At 44.6% G+C, this 25144-nt stretch overlaps 2 protein-coding genes and 1 pseudogene across 4 annotated transcripts in view; 1 reads left to right on the top strand and 2 right to left on the bottom strand.

The window, feature by feature from the left end:
• LOC127333743 (DNA mismatch repair protein MSH3) overlaps positions 1–25144 on the bottom strand; it is a 202183-nt gene that overhangs the window by 169490 nt on the left and 7549 nt on the right. Inside the window, exons 3-12 of one of the 3 annotated variants that reach the window (XM_071826156.1) lie at positions 24398–24562; positions 24223–24321; positions 23795–24046; positions 23040–23291; positions 22821–22952; positions 22448–22708; positions 22286–22357; positions 21852–22001; positions 21133–21627; positions 20096–20397 (exon numbers count right to left, since the gene is read on the bottom strand). In XM_071826156.1, the coding sequence (XP_071682257.1) occupies positions 20101–20397; positions 21133–21627; positions 21852–22001; positions 22286–22357; positions 22448–22708; positions 22821–22952; positions 23040–23291; positions 23795–24046; positions 24223–24321; positions 24398–24562 (2175 nt within the window). In that variant the 3' untranslated portion in view covers positions 20096–20100. Of the gene's footprint in view, positions 1–19782; positions 20398–21132; positions 21628–21851; positions 22002–22285; positions 22358–22447; positions 22709–22820; positions 22953–23039; positions 23292–23794; positions 24047–24222; positions 24322–24397; positions 24563–25144 lie in introns of those variants that run through there. The other 2 variants (XM_051360174.2, XM_051360175.2) reach the window with 2 other exon arrangements.
• Positions 1496–5254, top strand: LOC127328873 (GTP-binding protein YPTM2). Its single transcript, XM_051355440.2, has 8 exons — positions 1496–1665; positions 2817–2889; positions 3230–3277; positions 3369–3416; positions 4022–4093; positions 4209–4364; positions 4471–4574; positions 4911–5254. Exons 1-8 carry the CDS (start codon positions 1652–1654, stop codon positions 5005–5007), a joined length of 612 nt encoding a protein of 203 aa, XP_051211400.2. The 5' UTR covers positions 1496–1651; the 3' UTR covers positions 5008–5254.
• The window catches only part of LOC127328867 (disease resistance protein RGA5-like), a 282550-nt pseudogene continuing 271410 nt past the window's right edge, over positions 14005–25144 (bottom strand).

The raw sequence follows: 25144 nt of genomic DNA on the forward strand, positions 1-25144 counted from the left end.
GCGTTCAAACTTAGTCATTTGCAGCAAATTATTAGCAAATATAAAGGGGTTAGCACAATTTCATTGGGTTCAGCTGAACCCAATGTCTATGTGTTGGCTCCGCCATTGGTTGGATTGCTAGGCGGGTGGTTATACCTCCAATCATTTAGAGTTCAAATTTTAGATTTGACAACTATTTATCTCATAAAGATAGAATATTTTTTCAATGGAGGCCGACATTTTCCTCGACAGCGGGGCACCTGTAGTGACTTCGTCAATCTCGAATCCGTCTTAGTTTTTTCAGAAATGCTCATAGGATATGACACGTGTGCATGCGTTCCTAGGGATAACTGTATGCGCATATATTTAAGCGCATGTGTTTGTACTATGTTTGTAAAGAAAAAGTCTCATGCAGGTTTGGCTAATCCAAGTTTTTAACTGTACATACGGGGACACCAGGAGAAAGGCGGTATGTGAAGCCCATCTAGGGTTCCATCCCCTCGTCGATGATGCTGCCAGTTTGTTTCGTCTCCGGTGGCCTTAGGACCTTGGAGACGTGGCGGACCACGACCCCTCGCAGGAGGGAGGGTTCCCGTTATTTTTATGTTATTTTTTCAGTGCCTTCTTTGGGATGATGACGCAACTGCTACATCGTGATGGTAGAATAAGATCCTTCCCGTCCTATCCCCGATCTGGTGGTGTGCCTAGCTCCATCGGAGGGAGCCCTGGCGTTTTGTGTCCATCGAATCTCCTGGAATTCGGTATGTGTTCGCGTTTGTCAGTGTGGTTACAAGTTTGACTCTTCCGGTCTACAGTTCTTATCATTGGTATTGGTTGTTGCTCTCCTCTGTTGGACCTTTGGGGTTTTAGCACGATGAATTCACATTCGTCTACTACAACAAGCTCTACTTTGACAAACTTTGCTCGGCTCTGGTGACGGAGGGCCGATGATAGCTCTAGTGTTCGTTAGGTGATCCACATATCTATTTATAATTTTCATTACCTTTGATGTTTTTGTTGATGATGATTAACAAATCGACTGTCCTCACATAAAAGAAGTATATGTAGAAAGAAGACAATGTCAATAAAAGCATTGTCGCACTCTGGAGTGATATGTGTTGTGGTTTATTGCTTTTTTATAGGTTTAGTCATACATAACTCTTTTACTATGAACAAAACTAAAATTTCAGTTAGTACTCCCTCCATCTCACGAATGTTCTTGTGTGAGATTAGTTAAATTATAGATGCATCTGCATCTAAATTTTAATAAATCTTAGACCGTCTTCAGGAGACGAAGGGAGTACTATATTTTAAGACAGCTGGTGTTCGACAATTGAACATGCACAACATCACACTTTTTTTTTTGCGAATACATCACACAAAAGTTCGAACGGCGCAAACTCAAATTTATATATCGTGTCAGCGGCAGAATTCGAAGACGCAGTAATTATTGGCAAAAAAAAAAAGAGAAATAGAGGAAAATTTGAGGCCTGGCTGTCCCCGTACCTTCCATCTGTCTGGGTCAATAACCGTCAGATTCGGGCAGGCCGCGGAGGAGTCTACCTCGTTCTTCCCAGCCTCCAAGCCCCGTCCCCGTCCCGTCCCGTCACGAAGCGAATTGCTTCCCCGCGAGATTGGAGCACGCCCGCCACGGGAGGATCCCGATCTCGCCATGAATCCCGAGTAGTAAGTCGCCTCCTCCCTCTCGTCTCTCGCCGAATTCCGGTCCCGTGAGGTCGGGATCTCGATGGATCTGAAGGGCTGTCTTGTATCGCTCTTGATCCCATCGTTCTGTTCGGATGCAACCCTTAGAGTTTACGTTCGGCCAATCGTGATGTGATCGCGGTTCCTGTACTCTCGGCGAGATTTTCGCTCATGTTCTGGGAGCGTTCCTATTGTTGATTTCTAGTATTACGACGTCACGGGGTGCCAGCGGCATGATAATCGATGTGTAGTAAGAACGGTGCAGGTTCGGCTGCAATTTGCGCGAAACGTTGCGGCTAATTCACTTCTACATAACGAATGAATGGGACTACGGGGCTGGAGTAGAGTTATTGTTGTTCTTCGTTACAAGGGTCTCTGCTCTCAGCCTCTTTTATTAGGAAACAACTGTTATAGGCTTAAGGCGATCTCAACACTTCGTTTGTTATTTTCGATAAAAGTTGTTGGTTGGAACTTAGAAGGATCTTTACTTGCATCTGCTAGCCTAAATTACGAATCAATGTCTTCAGTTTGATGCTGGTAGTGTAGCCTTACAAACACGGTTGGGTACTCGCTCCTTGTTTTGTTGTACTGTGACGATCCTGGATTGTAGTAAATGATTGAGAGATAACATGAGTATTGCTTGTTTGTAATATTTTGGGTTCCAATGTACCGAGTTGTTGATGGATTTTGTTCTCTTGGTTAGTGTTGTTACTGTTTCTTAGCTTCAATATTTCATCGTAATGTATACATTGACGTTGGAAACTTACCTAATTAGATTTCATTTTATTTTTTCAAGAGGACTACTCAACTTCGTAATCTGCAGCAGTACTAGTGTAGAAAGGAATTATTATCGAACACGACTGAACCACGTTTTCTGGATACGTATATAGAATATCATTGGTCTATGCGTTGATACTTGATACACATATTTCTAAGCCTCGAGTCACTGATTCTATCTAATTTTAGTATAGTTTTATGTATTTATTTTTTCATTGCCGCTCATTGACCCAAACCTGGAGACAACGACGACTATATCTCAGTTTGCTATTATTATCATGAAAATGTTTTTATTACTTCTTTCTTTCCTATAGGACATTTGACCAAGACTAATATCCTGTTATTTTACATGGCAGTGACTATCTCTTTAAGCTTTTGCTTATCGGAGACTCAGGTGTTGGCAAGTCGTGCCTTCTCTTAAGATTTGCTGTAAGAATCCCTATCTAAAGCATTACTTGTTCACGATCTTTTCCAGATATTTCCCTTCTTTATATGCATCTTCTTAAAACTTAGATGTAAATTGTATCATGGAATATATCAATTCATTTTTAGGCTCAGTAAACGGTATGATTTCTCACAACCTATCACAGCTTATCGTCTAATATGAATGAGTTCATTGTCGTAACAAGTTTTGTAGCAACTTGGAGAGTATCCCTATATTTTACTACAACCTTGATTCGTAAACAAGTAGTGGTATTAGTTAATTGACTATGTCTTGAACTTTCTCCATCAAGTTTGTTAGCATCCTTAATATTGACTCTGTTGGCAGGATGACTCGTACCTGGAGAGTTATATCAGTACTATTGGTGTTGATTTCGTAAGTATATTTGCTTTCTTGGTCTGAATGTTACTGTTGTGGCTACATTGATTTAACTTGGAACCTTGTTTCCTTCCATCTTTGTTGATAGAAAATACGTACTGTGGAGCAAGATGGAAAGACTATGAAGCTGCAAATCGTGAGTCTATTCTTGCTTGTGGTTATTTCATCTGCATGTTTGTGGCCAAGCATACACTTTCTTCATGTCCTGTATGCATGTAATGTCGATTCCAGATTTGACGAGTTATTTTTCATAGCCCTATTTTATTTTTGGGAGTTTGCTCTATTTTTCCTTCCGCATAATGTAGCATGCCTTATTCGGTATTTATTAATGTGGTTGTTAGTTGAAACCAGTTCACGCGAAACGGGAACACCACTTTTGCCTGAATATGTAGGCAGTCGCACAACCATTTCTTCAACTTGTGGAATGTTTTTGTTCCATCCATTTAAATATTTTATTCCATTAATTACTTATATTAATTGTCTTCTTTCACCATGAAGAATCACACTTTCAGGACGTTTGTTTATGCCAAATAAATGTAGCCATTACTCCACTTTGAACATCATATTTATTTACTAGCCTGATGGTAGCTTACTTAAATACTTGGAAGGTAGCTCATGCTGCACCTACTGTTGGCATTTGGTGATTCTTCCTTTCTTTTTAATGACATGTTACATTTAGTGACACAAGCTGTGTCCTTTTCCATTTTTTACACCCATCTTTGGCACCTTTCTTTTTATCAGTGGGACACTGCTGGGCAAGAACGGTTCAGAACTATTACTAGCAGCTACTATCGAGGGGCTCATGGTATCATTGTAAGTTGGCTTATGCACAATCCTACTTATTTTTCACATGCTATTTTAATGTGCATAGATGCTCCACTCCTAATATATTGTGAGTTTGTGACTAAATATACAAATGGCATTGCAGATTGTCTATGATGTGACAGATCAGGATAGTTTCAACAATGTCAAGCAGTGGTTGAATGAAATTGATCGCTATGCTAGTGATAATGTGAACAAGCTTCTTGTAGGGAACAAATGTGATCTCACCGATAAAAAAGTTGTATCATATGAGACAGCGAAGGTATCTTATGCAACCTTGTTCCTTACTCATATCTCAGTGGTAAAATTCCACTATTTTATTTGCTGAAGCAATCTTTCTGATATTTGTGTTGGACATTTGAATACAGGCATTCGCTGATGAGATTGGCATCCCATTCATGGAGACCAGTGCAAAGAATGCCTTGAATGTCGAGCAAGCTTTCATGGCTATGTCTGCTTCAATCAAGGACAGGTGTGTTCCCATACAGTTTAATTATCACAGGCCATCCTACTTTTTTTTTGTAACTGCCATCATTCTGCACTTTACTGCCCATTGATGCTACGATCCTAGTATACCAACCAAAATGGCCCTACACTCCTTAACCTGTTGCTGTCAATTCTCTGTCAGAAAAAAAACCTGTTGCTGTCAATTGTTTATGTTATTCCACTTCCTTAGCTACAACAATTTGTCCCAAGTTTGATTTGTTGCCCGAACGTGACTCTCTTGGTGGTTTATATTAGTATTCTCATGGTGTTATTCTACAAATCTAAGAGGAAGAGCATATAATGAGAATATCTTTGTTTCCAGGATGGCGAGCCAGCCAGCCGCAAACAACGCACGCCCAGCTACGGTGCAGATTCACGGAAAACCTGTTGAACAGAAGACGAGCTGCTGCTCTTCTTAGGAAGGCACACATACGTCTCTCGCGGATGGAGATGTAAACTTGGCCGCTCCATCCTTCAGTCCATGTTTTTACATAGGCGTACTTCGTGTCTTTATTCCATTCTTTCTAGTGTACTTGGCTCTTAAATCTTTGAACTTGTAACCCAGAGTTTGGAGATATTATCTTCTAATTCTGTAATTTGGATGGCTATGTTACTTTTGCAGTTTTTGCTTTGTTAAATTTGAGATGGTTTGCACTTAGATGAAAATTGCATTCAGAAAAATCCTTGAAATCGTGACATAAGGTGGCTATGCAATTGAGCGGTTGCTCATTATGCAGTATGATACACAGCTGGTAATATGTTTGAGTTGTGATGATCTGGTGGTCCAAAACATTCTTTGCAAATATGCTTATTATTGAAAAACTCGTCAACAAAGTGTATTCTTCATGCTATGTACAAACAGTACGTTTTCCTGATTACAATTTACCCTATATGATGCGCTTGTTGCATTACGAATTGTGAAGATTTTGACACCGCACAACAAGGCAACAGAGCCACTGGAAACTCTGCTTAAGGGCACAAACTGGTTGGTCATGAGTTCATGTTTTTTCACCCATGAGAAGCAAATGTCTGAAATAGCACAGCGCAAAAACTACATAGCACACAATAAAAGTCCCAACAGCATAGGTATCTCGTTTTAGAATACATATGCTGTATCAGAAAGTTTACTCTTGGGAGGTTGGTTTCATCTGCGTTGGAGCGTCCTGTGTCGTGTCAACTCCTCCCATAGCAGTTGGTCTTCTCTCAGCAATGGTGGCTGGCCATTTGGTCTTGGTAGAGTGGTGTTCTGGGCTTGGTTCTAGTTCTTGTGTGCGAGTGGGCTTGGCCCTGTATGAGTGTGGGCGTGGTCCTGTTGGTGTTGTTGTATGGTTTTCGCTAATTAATTTGGCATCTTTTTCTTTAATGGATAAGGCAAAACTTTTGCTTTCGTTAAAAAGAAAGTATACTTGTTAATCACACAACTTGCATAGCTTGTCACAGATAAAAGTTCCAAGAAAAGGGTTCAAGCAACAAACAAGTAATTAAAACAAGATTTATAATTATGTAGATCCATTGCTTCGCTTCTTCTTCCCGGCCTCGGGAGAAATCCCCGCTGGTGTGTCCGGCACTGACGCGACAGGGCCCACGGGAGTCGCCATTCCTCCCTTGAGTTTGTCAGGGCTACCTCCCTCTACTTCTTCCTTTTATGCTCAAAGCTAGCCGCCGGGGGAAAAGAGCCCGCAAGGGTAAAAAAACAACTAGAAGCCAATGTGCTACATCGAGATATTGCGTGAAAGAGTTATCCCAAAAGAAGGTTCTTCTGAAACGAGGGCTACCTCCCTCTACTCCCCCCTTGGAATGCCGGGGGAAACCCTTGCTGGTCGAGGCAACAACGGCGTGCTATTGCCACATCCCTTTGTGTAGGTACTGCCTTGGCATTCTATGATCCATGTTTGTCAAGCGTGGTGGTGGAGAAAATTACAAAAACCCACCACAATTGTGGCTAGGGTTTCAAAAAACCACCATCTTTCATATTTTTGACAGAAAACCACCAGTTTGGTCTAACAGCGTGACAGATACCCACCACTCCGTGAAATGACGACGGATCAGCGCGTTAAGCACAAAATTGACAGGTGGGGCTCATTGTCAGGCTGACGTGGCAAGTGCCCGAGCAACCGGCCGTTAACGGCAGGTCAGTTGCCCTAACTGAGCCCAGTCAACCCGTTACCCTCTCCCTGCTCCCCCGCTCCTCCCTCTCAGGCGAATGGAGGCGGCGCCCCCTCCCGGAGACGACGCTCCCGACGGCGACGACGGCGGCGACGGCGGCGACACTGTAGGCGGAGGTGGGGGATCGACGTTTGGTGCATCTGACGGGGCTGCTGGTTCGGGCTCGGTCGGCGACCACTGCAGCGGGAGCTCGAACCCGCCCGCCACCACCGTTCCCCCCAAATCCGTCGCTGCCGTGTGGAAGGACCTCCCGGAGCAGAGCGTTGGCGGCCATGAGTAAGTATTTCTCCCTTCTCTCTGTAGTAGATGAGGCCATGCTAAGATCTCTCTGTGTAGGCTAGGTACATAGAAATCATTAGGAGTGGAAATTAATAGCCATTGTGTGTAATCTCTGTAGCATTAGCAATATGGGAGAACCAACAGAGGATTCAGAAATGTTGTACATGTTGACTCAAGAGAGCAAGCGGATTTGGGAAGAGGATGAAGCCGATGACTGTGAAGAAGGAGATGTTGAAGAAGAAGCTGAGTATGATATGGACGATGGACCAGAGGGTGCAGAAGCTATTAGGAAGGAAGATGCTGATCTCAGCCACAAAATTGTTGACATGAAGAGGAAGAAATCGGATCCTCATTATCACTGTGAAGGAGATACAGAGGAGGAAGACCTCTTTTATGACTCCGATGGTAGTGACAGCGAGGACTGTAATGTTCAACCACAAGAAGAAATAGAAGTCGAAGAAATTGCAGTGAGAGAGAAGAAGAGAAAGAAACCATGCAAGCCCGGGCCGACCATTCGATCTCATTGTAGTGAGGAGAGCTCAACTCCAGCTAACTTTGTTCCTTCTTAGGATAGTGGGACAGATGCAGATTTAGGGTCAGATGATGATGATGGAGCAGCGGAGAATTTGGCATGGGTGTTTCCATATAACCGAAAGAGCAGGGCAAAGAAGAAGAAGCCTAGACAGTGGTATGATGAGACTAGGATGCAGCCTGAGGAACAATTGTGTCTCAAGATGTGCTTTCTTGATGTGTACCAATTCAGAAGAGCATTGCAGAATCTTCACATTGCACAGCTCAGGAACTTTAGGTATCATAGGAACAATAAGGACAGAATTATAGCCAAGTGCTCTGAAGAAGGTTGTCCATTTTATATGACAGGCTCACAAATCAAAGGCGAGAAGACATTCTGTCTAAGGAAGATGCATATTGAGCACACATGTGCCACATGTGGTGAGCGTTGCAAGATTACGGGTAAATGGGTTGCGAAAGTATGTGAGAAGAGCATAATGATTGACCCAAGAACAGGTGTTGAGGCTATGATGGAGAATACAAAAGATAAATATGGAGTTGAAGTGCCAAAAATGATGACATACAGAGCTAAGAGAAAGGCACTGCAGGTTGTTCTTGGTGATCATGTCAAGCAGTACCTTAGGATCAGAGATTACCTGCAAACAGTTCTTGATACAAACCCCGGCAGTCGATGCATTGTTACTACTAAGGTTTTAGTAGAGCATCCCTCTCCCAACCCCAGATTTCATGGGCTTTTTATGTGCCTAGGAGCATCAATAGAGGGGTTTCTCAAAGGTTGTCGACCATTCATAGGTTTGTAACACAATAACATGTAGAATTTATAAGTTAATGGATGGTTGGCGATGTTCACTAACTCAATTGTATTTGTTTCAGGTTTGGATGGTTGTTTCATTAAACTGACCACTGGCCAACAGATTTTAGCAGCCACCGGAAGGGGTGGGAACAATAATATATTTCCATTAGCTTTCGGTATCGTCGACAGAGAGGAAACTGCAAGTTGGAGTCGGTTTCTAACTCAATTGAAGTATGCTATTGGAGGAGAGTCTGGAAATTTTGGTTATTATACCATCATATCGGATCGACAGAAGGTAATATGTCACTCATTTCTAATTTGTGCCTATTAATTTGCTATAACCATGTCCATAAGCATGTGTCTCTCAATATGTCACTCATTTCTAATTTGTGCCTATTAATTTGCTATAACCATGTCCATAAGCATGTGTCTCTCAATATGTAACTCATTTCTAATTTGTGCCTATTAATTTGCTATAACCATGTCCATAAGCATGTGTCTCTCAATATGTAACTCATTTCTATCTTCCATAAGCAGGGTTTGCTCAATGCTATCAACTCAGTCTTTCCAAATTGTTCGCAAAGGTATTGCCTTAGGCATATCTATGCCAATTTTCAGTCTGCTGGTTTCAGAGGGGAAGAGCTAAAGAAATTCATGGACTCTGCTAGTTATTCATACACTAAGCATGGGTTTGAGGTTGCAATGGAAAGCATGAAGGCAGAGTGTTATGAAGCTTGGGAGTGGTTGATGAATATTCCAGTGGCTTGTTGGGCTAGACATGCATTCGATAGCAACTGCAAAACTGACCTTGTTGTCAATAATTTGAGTGAGGTCTTCAACAGGATGATTCTGGATGTCAGGTCCAAGCCAATCAAGACCATGTTGGAAGGCATCAGGACCAAGATCATGGTAAGGAATGAAGGGAAAAGGACTGGTGCAGCAAATGCTAGGTGGGTAATCACACCCACCTACACTGAAAAATTAGAAGAGAAAAAAATATTCAAGGATGTACACAGCTAGGAAGGCAAAAGGTGGTCTATGGCAAGTGAGCATGGGAGTGGACAAGAGCTATGCTGTCAACTTGGAAGATAGGACATGTGGCTGCAGGAAGTGGGATGTCACTGGAATTCCATGCAATCATGCAATATGTGCCATCTACAAGTCAAGGCAGCACCCTGAAAATTTTGTCCATGAATTCTTCAAGAAGCCTATGTACCTAGAAGCCTACAATCCAGTTGTGTACCCTGTCCCTGGTGTTGATTCCTGGACTAGGACAGATACTCCAGATATTGATCCACCTGTCTTCAAGCTCTCCAAAGGAAGAAACCAGACTAAGAGAAGAAAAGGGCAGTTTGAACAGCCAGCACCAAGAGCAACTTCAAGAATGGGAACAATAACATGTGGTAACTGCAACAGACAAGGTCATAGGTACACCAGCTGTGACCAGCCACTCAAACCTGCCTTGCAAATGAGGAAAAACCAACACAAAGTGAGTACAACACTGAAACCTGCCTTTGCAATGTCATTTAGTTGCTATAATTAGACAAACTGTCTCTTTTATGTGGCAGGAAAACAGAGCTGAAGGAGTTGCTCAGCCTTCTTCTTCCTCGACTACACCAACGTCTGCTGCTCCTACTGCTGATGCTCCTACAGCTCCACCTCGGCCTCCTACTACTGATGCTCCTACAGCTCCACCTCGGCCTCCTACTGGTGATGCTCCTACAGCTGCAGCATGCCGTCCTACTGCTGCAGCACGCCCTCCTACAGCTGCAGCATGCCCTACTACAGCTGCAGCACGCCTTCCCACAGGTCCAGGTCCTTCGGGGGCAAGACGCACATTCAGTGCACCAAGGAGCGCCACAGATGATGCCGAAGGGAGGCCATCAAGGATGAGAAAGGAAAACAGCAGGTTATCTGGCTATTTTACCGCTTCTGGGATCGACAAGATGACGTTGGCTGACATAAAGAAAAACATGGAGTGACCTGTGTGTCGTTGAGTTGAACCTACATCAATGTAATGAACTATTCGTGTTAACTGTGTGGTTGTTTTTGTAATATGTCAGTTAGTTCAACCTATATCTATGTACACTGAACTACTATGTGACAATTGTGGCTATTTGTGTGAACTGTGGCTATTTTACTTGCAATTATTGCTGGTTTGTTGTCATCTTTGATCAGCAAAGAGGAGGTTTCCTGTCAAAATTTTCCTCCAAAGTGGTGGTTTTCTGTCATCTTTATACCGTAAAGTGGTGGTTTTCTGGCATCTCTATACTGTAAAGTGGTGGGTATTTGACAAAAATCTGGCAGATAGATTTTGCTAACTGGTACATACTGTAAGTGCTGATACATCAATGAAAAATCTGTAGCATATACTCTAGCTATTGTAATGTACATACTGCTACATATTCAATCCATTAAAACACATTGGCAAACAATGTAGCTACTAAACCATGCATTTCATAAGGAGTAACCAACACAACAGTTATTTCATACAACAACAACACTTAGTACTTGGTCCACACAGTGATACAACATACTTAGTACTTGGTTCAGTTACACAAATCTCAGAGATAGAACATGATGAGATCTGAGATCTAGGGTTTGGCCCGATCTCGCGATTTGACCCAAAATCGAGGAGGAAGAGGTAGGAGAGCGCGAGGAACACGAAGAACACGAAGAACGCCGGTACTCACGCACGCACACCAACCCGATACTTACCCCCGTGGCTCGATGGACCACGCCAATAGAATCACCCGGAAGAGGCACGCGGCAGAATTCCCGGTGAGAGATTGGTGTTGGAGAAAACGAGATTGGTGAGGGAGAGAGAGTGACTTGCACTAGAATCTCACTCAACAATGTCAAGATCAACAACAAGAGTGCCTTGATTACAAAGGGATGCTTGTCCAAGATGGATGCTAACCCTAGGGAGACAAAAGCTCAAGTAGTGTTTAAGCTCAATTTAAGTCTAAGGGGTAAAGGAGGGGTCCAGGCTACTTATATAGGCATACATGGCCAGCAAGGCGAAAAGGTACGCAAGTGGATAACTTAGGCAGTTTGGTGAGTCATTCCCGTCAAATCCGGTTTGGGGCCGGTCAGACCGGGCCTGTGACCGGGTGGTCCAGTCCTGGGTCCGGTCGACCGGGCGCCAACCGGAAACCTCGCAAGTTTCCGTCCGGTTGTCTTCCGGTACGATGCAGGGAAATCCGGTCGGGCGCCCGGTTGACCGGGCCTGGGACCGGATGATCCGATTGTGGGGCCGGTCCGACCGGGTCCTGGGCCGGCCAGCATTCTTCTCTCCCTTTGAGTGCTTCGAGCGACGTCGGGTCCAGCTTCGTGCTCATCTCCATGTCCCGCTGCTCCTCTCCTTCCCTTGACCATGGCGTATCCTCCTCTCCGGGGTCTTGATGCGCCTTGTACCTAATGACACATAGCACATTGGCATGAGGTAGCATTCCGTCCAAAGGGGTACCGAGATCAAGGGTGGTGAGGAGTGAGTTCACCTCATCGTGTAGCGCTTTAACCCGAGCCCGCGTCATCGGTCCACTTGGGGGACTTGTTGGTCTTGGTGTGGAGGTGTCCGAAGGCCACCCCGCATCAGAACATCTACTACATTTATTACATCAACATAGTGGCATGCTTCACTCCCAACTTGCACAAATCTCTTGTATGGCCTTCATCTTCTTCTGGTTTCTATCTCTAATATTGAAGAGATCTGCAACGTAATACTCGAGCTTCTTCTTCTCCTCCTTTAGAGTGGCAATCTGCAGCTCTGCCTTCTCCCCCATAACCTTCTCAAGTTCAGCAGCTGATTTTGCAACCATTCCTTCTTGCTCACTACTCAGGCTACCAAGCTGTTTATGCAGTTCAAGGTTTTTCTTTTCCAGCTCCCTCTTCTCAAGCACTAGCTGGTAATTGGCAGTAGCATACTCTACATTACCAGAGATTCTGGTTTCCTTTTCCTCCTCAAATGAATGCCACAACTGGAGCAATGCACGTTTCAGAGATTGTGGCCACTCCTGATCCACCCAAAATACTGTCTCACAAATATTGTCCTGAAAATTATTTTTATTCCAAAATTTAGTACAAGTGTTGATGAAACAATGTGGCTCAAAACTATGGTGCTAAATATGACACAAGGTTTTCTATTGCTACATCCATCCACAACACAAGAACTGTCACAAGATTTGCTCAATGCACAAGGATTTCTAAATGCACAAGATATTGGACAGATATTCCTACCTTGCATCCACAGCCCAAGAACCTCCGGCCCGTGTTCGTCCCGTCGAATGCCACATACTTGTGGCACCGCAAGTGGTGGTGGCAGCGCTCCGGCCCAGCATGAACACCGGCGTAATCCGGGTCATACATGGTCTCTGGGACCTAAATCACAAGATAAAATGCAACCAATTCGAATAAAATAGACTAAATCAAGTAAATTCCCAAATTTTACCAAACCCTAACCCAAGCTCCACACGTACCCGAGACATTGGGCTCAGATCGGCCCCATTGGCGAACTCAGAGAGCAGACTGTCTTGGCTGCTGCTCTCACCGTCGTTCCACGACGGCATGGCGGCCGCGGCGTTCCTGCGGCGGCGGACGTGCGACGGCGGCGACTGAGGCGGACGGGAGAAGGGGAGAGAAAAGAACAGACCGACCCAACGCACGGGCCGGCCGGGTCGTTTTGACCTCTCTCCGTTAACGGCCGTTAACTCCGACACTTGCCACGTCAGCCTGACAATGGGCCCCACCTGTCAATTTGATGCTTAACCCGCTAAACCGAGCTCATTTCACGAAGTGGTGGGTATCTGTCACGCTGTTAGATCAAACTGTTGGTTTTGTGTCAAAAATATGAAAGGCGGTGGTTTTTTGAAACCTAGCCGCAATTGTGGTGGGTTTTTGTAATTATCTCCGTGGTGGTGGGATAAATTGGGACGGCGCAATAGAAGTTGGATGCCATCATCGCTTCACCGTTAACATGCTCACTTGCTTACGAATTGTATTGCCTTTTCTTTCTTGTTGGTCATGTTTGTGCTGTTGTCCAGCATTTTTATTTAGTGGTTGAGCTCTGGTGATTGCTTTGTTTCAAGGAGGAGGATGCGTCTTCTTCATCCGGCTCCGACGAGGACGACTGAAACTGAGAAAGAAACGAAGCTGAATAAACAAGTATGCAGTGGAAGTAAGTATGGAAACGAAAACCGGAAATTCAATTCAGCACATGGGAGTGCCACCGAAAAAATATTTTGAAATGTTCAAAAAATTCAAACAAAAAATTTCTCACTTACGTATCAACATGTTACGTGCGCACATCAAATCTTGCGAAAAAACGACATTTTTTGTGACTTGTGTGAAAAAGATAAACAAAACGTCTTGTACACAACTTTTTATTACAGAAAAATTTGTCTTTTTTACAAATGATACTCAAAGTGTCGGTTTTCTGTGGAATCACTTTGTGAACGTGTAGAATTTCGAGATGTATTCACTAAATTTTATGTTCAAAATTTTCAACATTTTAAAAGTGTATTTAAAATGAAGTTTAGAAACTGGGAGCATATGCTCCCGGGTGCCAAAACACCACTCCCAACGAAAACGAGCAAAATAGTCTTTGCTGCTTTGCTGTGTGTCAGAATCCGGATCTTTTCAGACATGATCAGTGGATGAGAAGGTAAGGGCGGTTGGGATGTTCGTCTGCTGCGAACCTCAGGGCGTCTGCTGTGAGCCGCCTCATGGTGTCTGCTGCGAACTGCCAGAGCGCAGCCTCTGGTTCCTTCGCCGCCTCAGGGCAGCCTCCATTACACGAGAAGTCAACATCAACCTGCTCAAGGGAAGGGAGGTTCTTCATGTCGAAGTCCCACTCTGCATCCACCATGTACGATAATCTGACGGTGAACCGAAGGGATTGAACCATTGGCATTGCTCCTCTTGGGAACATAGATGGCAGAATCTGAAGACCGTAGAATTTGCACTCTTTTATACACGGGAATGAGTCTGCGCTAACCACAAACGTTTCCTCCGGGAGAAACTCAATGCCTGCATCTCCCTTCGCGGTCAGCCAGAGATCACGAAGAACAGGCAGCCTCCCGATCACCTGGATGTCACGCTGCTTCAATTCACCGACATCTATGTGCAGGCTAGAGAGGAGTGGAACAGACGATGAGTTAACCCAAGTCGGTAGTCTCAAGAACATAACCCCTGAACTAAATGAACGGAGCTGTGGAGCAGGTACCCAGCCATCTAGCATGATCACACCCTGGCCAGAATAGGCATCAACAATAAGTAGGGTTTGCAGTTTGCGCAGGTGGCCTAAGGACTCCACAATCACTTTTTCTAGACTCCCATCGGTTTCTCTTCCTTCCCACACGATCTGGAGCATCCTAAGTTCAGTGAGATGACCCAACTCTTTAGCAATGTTACTGTCCACCCACGGAGTGGACAGCTCTTCTAGGGACAGCAATTTACCAATCTCAAACGGCATCTTTGTGTAAAAATTAATACGCAGGTTCAATAAATAAGTGAGCAGAATAACACTTGACGGCAACTGAACTATACCAGATCCTAATAAGTCCAACACTAGCAAATATTGCAGCTTTCCAATTTCCACTGGGAGCTCTCGAATATATGAATCATTTAGTCTTAGGTACCTCAGATGTAATAGATTCCCGATATACTTAAGATTGATCGTGTACCAACTTTCTGGCATATCACAACCTTCCAAGTCCAACACACGCAGAACTTCAAATTTCCAGAGGGGTGGCATAACACAAATTGCATGTTGAAACAGAGCAACTGATCTGACCCGTGACATGCTCGCGGTAGCGAGCTGAGGGGCAGAAGTATCTTCCATGCCATTTTGGAGAGATAATCTGCGCATCTTCCTTTGAGGATTTGGTGTGCTACGCTGAGTACCATCCAATATAGTAACGAAGTTTGCTTCATTTGACAAAGAAAGAATGAGGTCGAGCAGCATGTCATGAACATGACAATCTTTTGCTCTGCGTTCACTGTCAATGTTTACCGGCTGAATCAAACATCTGTTTATCAGTTCAGTGAAGTAACCTTCCCCGAGCTCAAACATTCTAGTTCCATGTTTATCAGGTTGTACGAAACCTTCGGCTATCCACCTCCATATAAGCCGATTTCTGGAAATCTGATAGTCTTCCGGGAATATACTCAGATATAAAAAACAAGTCTTCAGACGTGAAGGCAGATCATAGTAGCTAAGTGACAATATTCTTTGCATCTCGTCAATACTATCACCTTCAGCAAGCCCACGACCAATAGAATTGAGCAGAACACACCATTGGTCCTTTGTTTTAATGTTTTGGTTACTAGCCAAAAGACTAGCTATGGTAATAATGGCTAATGGTACTCCACCATATTTCTTCAAGATACCTCTGGATACTTGCTCAAATTCATCAGGACATCCCTGTTGTAAAGTGTATATGTGGATTGCCTAGCCCTTTCCATCAGTTCGGACTTTTGGTTCAAGTGGCTAGTGCATGAAGCTTAACATGGTATCAGAGCAAACTTGGTCCTAGTCTGTACGTTGTCCCGGTCGTCGCTCTCCGTCCGTCTCCTCTACTCCCTGCCGTTGCCGCTCTTCGTCCGCCGGCCGTCGCTCTCCGTCCGTCTCCTCTACTCCCTGCCGATCTCTGCTTCCGCCTGCCCGATCTCGCGCGTGGCCCTGCCTGCCGATCACGCGTGCGGCCGTGCCGATTTCTGCTTCGCCCGCTCCGCTCGCCCCGGCCGCTCCTATCCCGGCCGCCCCAGCCTCGTCGTCAGGATCTGCCCGATCTGACCGGCTCGGCCCGCTCCTTCCGATCTGCTGGAGCGCCAGATCGATCGGCGTGGCCGCCGCTCCTTCCGAGACCCGCTCCTTCCGATCTGCTGGAGCGGCCCGTGCGTGGCTGTGTTGACTTCCAGCTGAAGTAAAAAAAAAGCAAAAAAAAAAAGCAAAAAAAAGAGAAAAAAAAGAGAGAGCTATGTCTTCCGCTGATCCCGCCCCTTCTTTGGGCCCACCTTCGATACTTGGTATTTGTCCGCTGCCTCCGTTTGCGGCCTCTTCACGCGGTTCTGCCCGCGCTTCACCGACTCCGTCTACGTCGGCTCGCCGCTCTTCACCGACTTTCGCGGCCTCTTCCCGCGGCTCTGGCCGTGCTTCGCCAATTTTGTCTCCCTCGGCCTGCCGCTCTACATCGACTTTTGCGGCCTCTTCACGCGGCTCTGCCCGCGCTTCGCCGACTCCGTCTATGTCGGCCTGCCGCTCTACATCGACTTTTGCGGCCTCTTCACGCGGCTCTGCCCGCGCTTCGCCGACTTCCTCTATATCGGCATGCCGCTCTACATCGACTTTCGCGGCCTCTTCCCGCGGTTATGGCCGCGCTTCGTCGACTCCGTCTGCGTCGGCATGCCGCTCTACATCGACTTTCGCGGCCTCTTCACGTGGTTATGACCGCGCTTTGCCGACTCTGTCTTCATCGGCGTGTTGCTCTCCGTCACCCCCTTTGGTGGCCTATGTGCGTGTGGATGATAGCTCCTCGTCGGCACCTGATTGTACTTCGACCTCTCCAGTCGCGCCCCTCTCTGCGCATGAGATAGCGCAGCTTCACTGCCTGCTTGATGCTTGGGATTCCAGTTTACGTCAGCAGCCTCGCGGTCCGAGTCTCCGCCCTCGTCCTCATTGCACCTACCGTGGCAAGGTTGGCCACACTTCCTCCACCTGCTGGACGCGGGATCCCAGTTTACGTCAGCAGTTCCAGGATCGTCAGCAGGCAGGCTCTTCAGGATCTTCTGCAGTTGCACTCTCTGATCAGGATATTCTCAGGGGTCTTCGTGGTCTGCTCGCTACTCCAGACTCTTCCTCGCCGGGCGCTGCTGGTTCTGTGACTGGCTCTTCTGGCACTGCGCGCCCACCACTTTCTACACGGTCAGGTACGTCCCCGTGGTATCTGGATTCTGGAGCTTCCTTTCATATGACCTCTGAGTCTTCTATCCTATCTGCTCTTCGGTCTCTTATTTCTCCTGTCCGTGTTGTCACGGCTGATGGTACCTCTATTCCCGTTTCTAGTACAGGCACCCTTTCTACTCCCTCTTTCTCTGTCCCTGATGTTTCTCATGTTCCTCGCCTTCAGATGAATCTTTTCTCTGCTAGCCAGCTCACCGATTCTGGTTGTCGCGTCATTCTTGACGCTGAGTCTTGTGCGGTTCAGGATCGTCGCACATAGGCCCTGGTTGGAGCTGGCCCTCGTAGCCGTCAGTCTCCGGGGCTTTGGGAGTTAGATTGGCTTCGTGTTCCTTCCGCTGCCACTTCATCTGCCAGTTCTCCTCCGGTTGTTGCCTCTGTCACCGGCTCTTTTCAGCAGTGGTATCATCGTCTTGGTCACCTTTGTGACTCTCGCCTGTCGTCTTTGGTTCATCGTGGCTTTCTGGGGTCTGTCTCTGGAGATGGGTCGTTACACTGTCAGGGTTGTAGGTTAGGCAAACAGATTCAGCTTCCCTATCCTACTAGTGTGTCTGTCTCTCAGCGACCGTTCGATTTAGTCCATTCAGATGTTTGGGGTCCAGCTCCCTTGAGGAGGGCAGCCTCCATCATGGTCAACTCAGTTGTGACAGACCTGACGCCTTTCTTCACCTTCGTATCAAGATAATATTCATCCAATAGCAGCTTGCCGAGCTTGGTAAGGAGGGGCCGCATCGCTCCCGCCGCGAGCTGCATTGCTCGAGCTCTTTTTGTCGTACTAGTAGTAGTAGTAGTGGAGAGCTGATAGCGCCGCGGTAGGAAGAAGGAAGAAAATGGGTTCGGTTCAGATATGGCCTGGGTGCTAGCTGCTCTTGCCGAGCTTCATGGCTGCAAGAAGAAGGCTAGAGCAGTGATTCGTGAATTCGTAAGATGGACCCGCAGTTCATAGTTTACACATTAAGTCATGCTCTAACTGTTGACGTATGTGAGATCGAAAGCTGTTTCTATTCGTAAGAAGCAACCTGCTGCCTTCCTCGCGAGCAACTTGAGCAAATTAACATTATCCTGCAACTAGAAAAATGTACACACGCTGTTTCTTTCTGGGAGATTTCTGTCCCGATTCATCCCTCCTGCAACTTGCTCATTTGCATCACGGTCATATTAGTTTTGTACTACTTTGGAGCAGTTGATCGTTTTGTTTGTTTGTGTCTTTTTTGCGTGTTTTTTTTTTTTTGAGTGGTGTTTTGAAACATGGGCGCATATGCTTCCTATATTTTAAAATGCTTACTTACATTTTAAATTTCAAAAAAATTGAAACAAAAAAATCATACATACATCTTCACGTGCTACGCGCTCACAAAGTCGTTTCATAAAAAATCGACTTATCATGTAACATATGTAAAAAAAGATAAAATTCAGTGCTAAAAATAATTCTTTTCACAAGATAAAGTTTCTTCTTTCTATATAGACCACAAAAAACATTGGTTTTTCGTGAAACTTGGCGAATGCACATACATTATGGAGATGTACATGTAGAATTTTTTATCCAAATTTTTTGACATTTTGAAATATGTTTTTTTTGGTAGAGGGAGCATACGCACCCGGGAGCCGAATTGAATTTCCGGTTTTTATTTATTTATATTTTATTTAGCAGTTGAGTGTTTAGGGCACGTTTGGTAGCCCGTTGCTACTTTTCAGCCCTGCCTGGCAGTGCCAATGTGAGCAAAGCTAGGCAAAAATAGACTTTACGCCACATTACGCAACTTGTTTGGTTGTCTCCATTAGTGGTGGCTGCATGGTTTGGGCTACTTTTTTTCCCACTTTGTTTGGTTGGTTGTGCTAAGGAAGGGGTGCATCGCTCCTGTTGTCGCTGCAAGGCAAAAGCTTATACCCGCGGTCGTGCGGGGAGCAATGTTTTTTTTTTTTTTTTTTTTTTTAATCAGGTCAGCGCACAACAAGCTTTGTCGCTGAGCCTTGTTGTAGGCTGCTTTAAATTTTGCGCCGGCACATCCCAACCACGCATGTGGGCATCCAAACAGGCCGTTCTCATTGCTCACGAACCTGCCCGGGGTGGGTTGTGCAGACTACCAAACGTGCCCTCATAGTTTCTTAAATCCCTCTGCAGCCACACTCATCTTCTCCTCAGTCACATTCATCTTGTTCACCGAACGTGAGGCTAAATCAGAACTTGTGGAAGAATCATTCGAAAAAGGGACTCGTGGAAGACCCGGTGCATAATCTCTAGGAGATATGGTGCGCAGATTGAGGAATCAAGCAGCGCAGAATACATTTCGTACATCACTAGAAAATGCACAGTATTGATCTTTCAAAACGACATACAATATTGATGACTGGCACGAATGATAAATGCTGACCAAGGGGCGCTATCAAAAGAAAGCTACATGTTCTTCAGAACGGAAAAAAAAACAGCTATATGCAACACAAATGGATAGAGCGGGACAGGGTCAATGCCTGATAATTCCACTTTAAGTAAAAGGAATAAACACATCTAAAAAAATTATACACGTGAGTGCAAATTACAGCAAAATCTGAACCAAACAAAAGAGGCTAACTCCACGCGCCCGCTACACCAAGCTAACTTTGTACACATCTTTTCCCAGCGGAAAGCCTTGATCCGCGCCTCTTTCTGAAGCATCGTCAGGTTCCACCACTGGTTTCCACACTGCTTAGAATGCTTCACTTGACAAGTTCATGAGCAGTTCGGCTCTACGGCAAATATCATCTCTGCTTTAAGTCAGATGCTAAATACTCAGTATGTGAGGAACGCTAGCCATTAATTATCTTCAAGGCAACCTCCTTCACGTTCTTTAAACAAGAGAGCACATCTGTCATGCAGTTACTGCTTTGAGCGGATGACATGTCACATAGTACCCTGCGACACGCTTCCATCAACCCTTGGTAAGGCTGTGTGCAAACAAGACCAGCTTCTCGAGAGCTTTCACATGGTACATCTCCGGCTGGCTTGTTCATTAGCCTTGGTAGCTTATTTTCCTCGCGCTCGTTCAACTCTTCTTGCAGTTTGGCTGCCATGACCGACGCCCGTTTGATACATCTTAATGGGAGCTGCAAGCACGATCAACACCCAGGAACCAAGAGGTAAGGCGAGTAACAAGGTTTAGTTTTTCATTTAAATATGTTTAAGTACACACTAGACTAACTGTTCAGACAGTGTAAAGTCGGCATGAAGAAGCTAACTGTATATTTTAAAGATTAACCAGCACATACTGAAATTAGTGAGTTATCCCTTCTAGTAGTACTAAAATAGTAAAACCACTATGACATATGATGATGCGAACCTATTCATTGTTGGCACAATTGAGACAGTAACATGTAAACTGCTACAAAGATTCTAAAGATGAACTAGGCATGCGAGCATCTCCTCCATGTAGAAGCCATTATTCAGCTACAGAAAAGGTAGCGAGGATCGAGAACATAAACTGAGTTATTTTCTTGCTTTCTTATAAATAATTATATAGCAAGAATTGCCTGCTACTCCAACACTCTTAACCTATGTCCCTATATTACTAACTTACGGACTCAGTTACAAACAAGGATCAGCCTTTCCTACTTCACCTCCTGATAGTAACCATATTGAACCTGACACATGTTGATATCCTATTATCCTCCCTGCATGTTGCTATCCATCCTAACCATGCCTACACTGATTTTTGCCCTCCCTAGTACAAACCCCGCAACATAGTGATTTGGAAAACAGGAAAACGACTCACTTGGACACCAAAAGAAGCGTGAGCCAGAACTCAAAAAAGAAACAGGACATAAAACTTGCATGTAACTAACCTGTGCAAGCAGTGCGACATTAAGACCAAAGCTTCTGTCTGAAGCTCCAGCAACAAGTTTATACAAGAAAGTAATTTCTCCAAGATCCTCTGTTTCTGTGTCAATGTCCATCTTTTCATCAGTGATTTCCAACAGCTTCCTTGTTGATAGATATGAAACATGGTACGCCCCGACAGAACCTTCAAATTCTCTCTGGATATCAAGAATTTTTGGATAATGAGTGACAAAAATGACAATGCATTTCTTCTCTTTGAGGAGATAGTGTAACGTAGCGTAAGCTATAGCAACACCATCATGCGTGCTTGTTCCACGACCAAGCTCATCAATGATAACTAGGGATCGAGATGAGCAGTTATGCAATATGTTGGAAGCTTCATTCAACTCTTCATAGAAGGTACTTGTTCCTTGTTGAATACTGTCAGATGCACCCATCCGAGTATAAACTCCATCAACAACATGCAATCTTGCTGATGAAGCTGGTACAAAGGAACCAACCTAATGAAATCAGAGCAACAAGTTTTAGAAATCACCTCAGAAAGAAAGTTTCAATCAAGGTAATATTTGATGACTATAAGCCATTAGCTGCTTGTAAAAGTACATAATGCTTCGCCAATGTTCTTGTCAACAGCGGTCAAACGACTAGCAGAAAGTTTCACATACATCCACAATGTGTTTCCAAGGAACAAGGATAGACTAAGAGTATGGGATAAAACCTATACCTGGGCCATAATGGTAATTAGTGCAACTTGGCGAATATAGCAACTTTTGCCTCCCATATTTGGTCCTGTAACAATCTGGCAGTACTCCCCATCTGCTTGAAGGTCTGTATCATTTGGAACAAAATTGTCTCCAAGCAGGGACTCTAGAACCTAAAATCCAACAGCATACCGTACCATACCACCACCATCAAAGGTCGAAGTGTTAAAGTGCAAAACTGAAGGAAAGTACTGATATGACCAAACTCCGAACACTTGATGATTTATTTATTTATTTATTTGACAAAACACAAAGCCTTCAGCTTCATTTCATTGGAAAGAGAGAAGTTTTGTTACAATCCTCCTAGGAGGCCAAACAGGGGAACTGAAAGATACATTAATGCACATAAACGCTTGATGAAAGTTAGCAATAGAGTGGAGAGTGATCTAAAACTAACCGGATGACGGCCATTTTTTATGTGAATCTGACTTGCCTCATCCTCAGGAACAAAATTAGGTTTTGCATAATTCTGCAAAAATGGAGAACAGATGATGATTGATGTCAAATAGGTAAAAGGTGCATGTAAAAGGATGGACACTGGTTAAAGATAGGCTATTACATTTTGTCTTGCAAGAGTGGCAAGAGAGTATAAACAGTCCAGAGCTGCAAGAGATTCAACAGTTGCTTGAAACTGCGCATAATATTTTCCGAAATCCATAAGGAATGTATGCCATGTTGTCCTGCAGATAACTGCTAGCTCTTCCTTAGCCAGCAATAAATTGTTTAAGTTCTTCAAAATATCAGGAGTGTGGTATCTGATAGTTTTTTTGGTGCTATTTACTTTCATCCAATCTGAAGGCACCCTTCTATCTAATGGTAGCTGCAGGCACAAATAGGCAATATTATATAACATAATGGAAACTGCAAGAAATATTCTTCCCATTTGAAACTACCATATCTGAAGGTAACTGGATTGAACTAATCGACTTAACTTCGATCAAATAGGTTGTTCCAGCTATGGTTTTGTACTCCAAGTTGCGCATGCCCAGCTGCTTCCGATACTCGACAATTAAAATGTCCAGTTTTCTTTTGGCCATTTCAACAGCTACATGACCCTCGGCAACCTATGGAAGATATTTAAGTACCAGTATGATGCATCACAAAACGTAGAAGATAAAACAAGCTTGATTCATTAACAGCGAAGGATTTACCTCAGGGAACTGATCAACAGATGATATAAATAGATTTGCCATATCTCCTTGATCGGCAGCATCTTTGTTAAGACACGACAGAAGTTTAACAGAATTAGCAAGTACAAAGGATGATGAAGCTGTACTTATTAGCCTTCTCAGCAAAGAAGAGTGGATAGTTGTATGCTGAGAAGACACAGTGTCAGTATCATCGATAACAAGCTTCTTCAGCTGCTTTCCAGCTGTCAGAATAGCTTGGATAACCCCAACAAACTGCAACGTGAAAGTATAAGCAGTTAGGCATCCAGAGCACACTAGCTAATTCTTGGAATAAATAGCAAATGGAAGCTTTTGAGTAACAAATCATGATGATTCTGTGAATATCATATAAACTTGAGAGAATACTTCCATGATAAAACAGTCACAAGAATGTAGTCTAGATGCTGAAAAGAGAAGGTAATAAAAGGACCGGGCTGAGCAGATTATGGTTCATGCAGAGAACACAAACACAGAGCATGTCAAAAACTTCTTTTATGGGACACATATTTAAGTAGCCAGAAAAAAGTGACACATATATGAATCTAGACACATTTTATCCTACGTTTTGTCTCAATCTGCGACAAGTATTTAGGGCCGGAGGGGGAGTAACACATTTTAATATAACGGAAAAGAAACCACTAGCAAGTATGACATGCCACTTTTGAAATGAGCAATCAAAATCAGGGCCATGGTTTCGGTCTAAACTCAATTTGAACAACGAAATGAATATATTTGACCTCTTTAGATGTGGCTCTGCAGTGAAAAATCCTTGTTATTCCTCTCTGAGAATCAAGTGATCTTCCAAGCATTGTTAAAACAGATGAAAGAATGGTGCTCAGATCACTTCGCACCAAAGCTGTGCAGCACACATCCTCTTCACCATGCAGAATGCTAACCGAATCTTGCCGTGATCCCATCGATTCAGAGATCTCAGAGACCGCATCGTGACGAGCACGTATTAGATTTCTATCACATAAGGGGTGAGTCAACTGCAAGAACATCACAAGAAGCATGTGTTAGGTTTCTATCACATAAGGGGAAAGTCAACCGCAAGAACAGCACAAGATCAAGAAAGACATGAAGGATTTAGTTGGCATAATGAGAATAGCTGTTTGGTTTGTCACTGCAATTTCTTTTGATTAAGCGAAATGATACAGCATCTTACCCAGTGTCTAAACAGTCTAGATCCAAAAGCTGTACATGTGTTGTTCATAGTTCGGAACAAAGACCCTTCTGTTGAACCATCTGAGTTGTTCTTCAATACCTGAAACACCCAGGTGTTACCTCGTAAATCCTAATTAGAATGTAGGGGAATATCAAGGTGTTACAGAAGAACATACCTCAAGTTGTTGAAGAGCGTTTGCTGATAGAGACATTTCAGTATTTGCACTAAATGGCCGAAACGAAGAACCAAAGCAGATTAGCCTTGCCATACCGAAACCCTTGAGATAGCGAACGCTCAATGCCATTGCTTGTACAACTAGCTCTGGCATAGCCATGACACCCTACATGAACAAATGTAACTTATTACACTAAAACTACAAGGTGGGGCAACAGTTAGTTACCTAAACTCCAAGTTCAGAACGGACCGCAAAAAAGTCAACTCTCTAGGGTTAGGTCTGGCGACGACATGGGCGATCTCATCCCGCCGCCGCCGCCTCCCTACGTGAGTCCATCAGAACGCCGTAAGACCGCGTCTCTGAAGTCATCTCGGGGTATACGTAGTAACAAGGAAGGACTCGGAGGAGTCCGATCGATGTACGACGAAGGAGGGACGGTGATTTCGCCCATAGAGCCCCGGACAGGGGTTACCCTAGATCGCCAGAACCTTGCGATCACGGGACGCATAGCCACAGCAAACAACCGTGTGGAGGAAGATCGGATCTTGGTGCCGACCATGGCTGCGCTGAAAAAGGAGGATAACCCTTTTGGAGGAGGGGCTGATCAAGAGGGCCAGGGAGGGGATCGTCTGCTGGCTAACCCGCGCGCGCCCGCGCGCCGTCGACGACTGTGCAGGGAGGAGATCTTGAGCAGGCACCGGAATCAACCAACCGCGCCGGCAGGTTTGCTGATGGCGCCGCCGAGCA

Source organism: Lolium perenne, chromosome 2, assembly GCF_019359855.2.
Source record: "Lolium perenne isolate Kyuss_39 chromosome 2, Kyuss_2.0, whole genome shotgun sequence".
In the NCBI taxonomy this organism is placed as follows: Eukaryota; Viridiplantae; Streptophyta; class Magnoliopsida; order Poales; family Poaceae; genus Lolium; species Lolium perenne.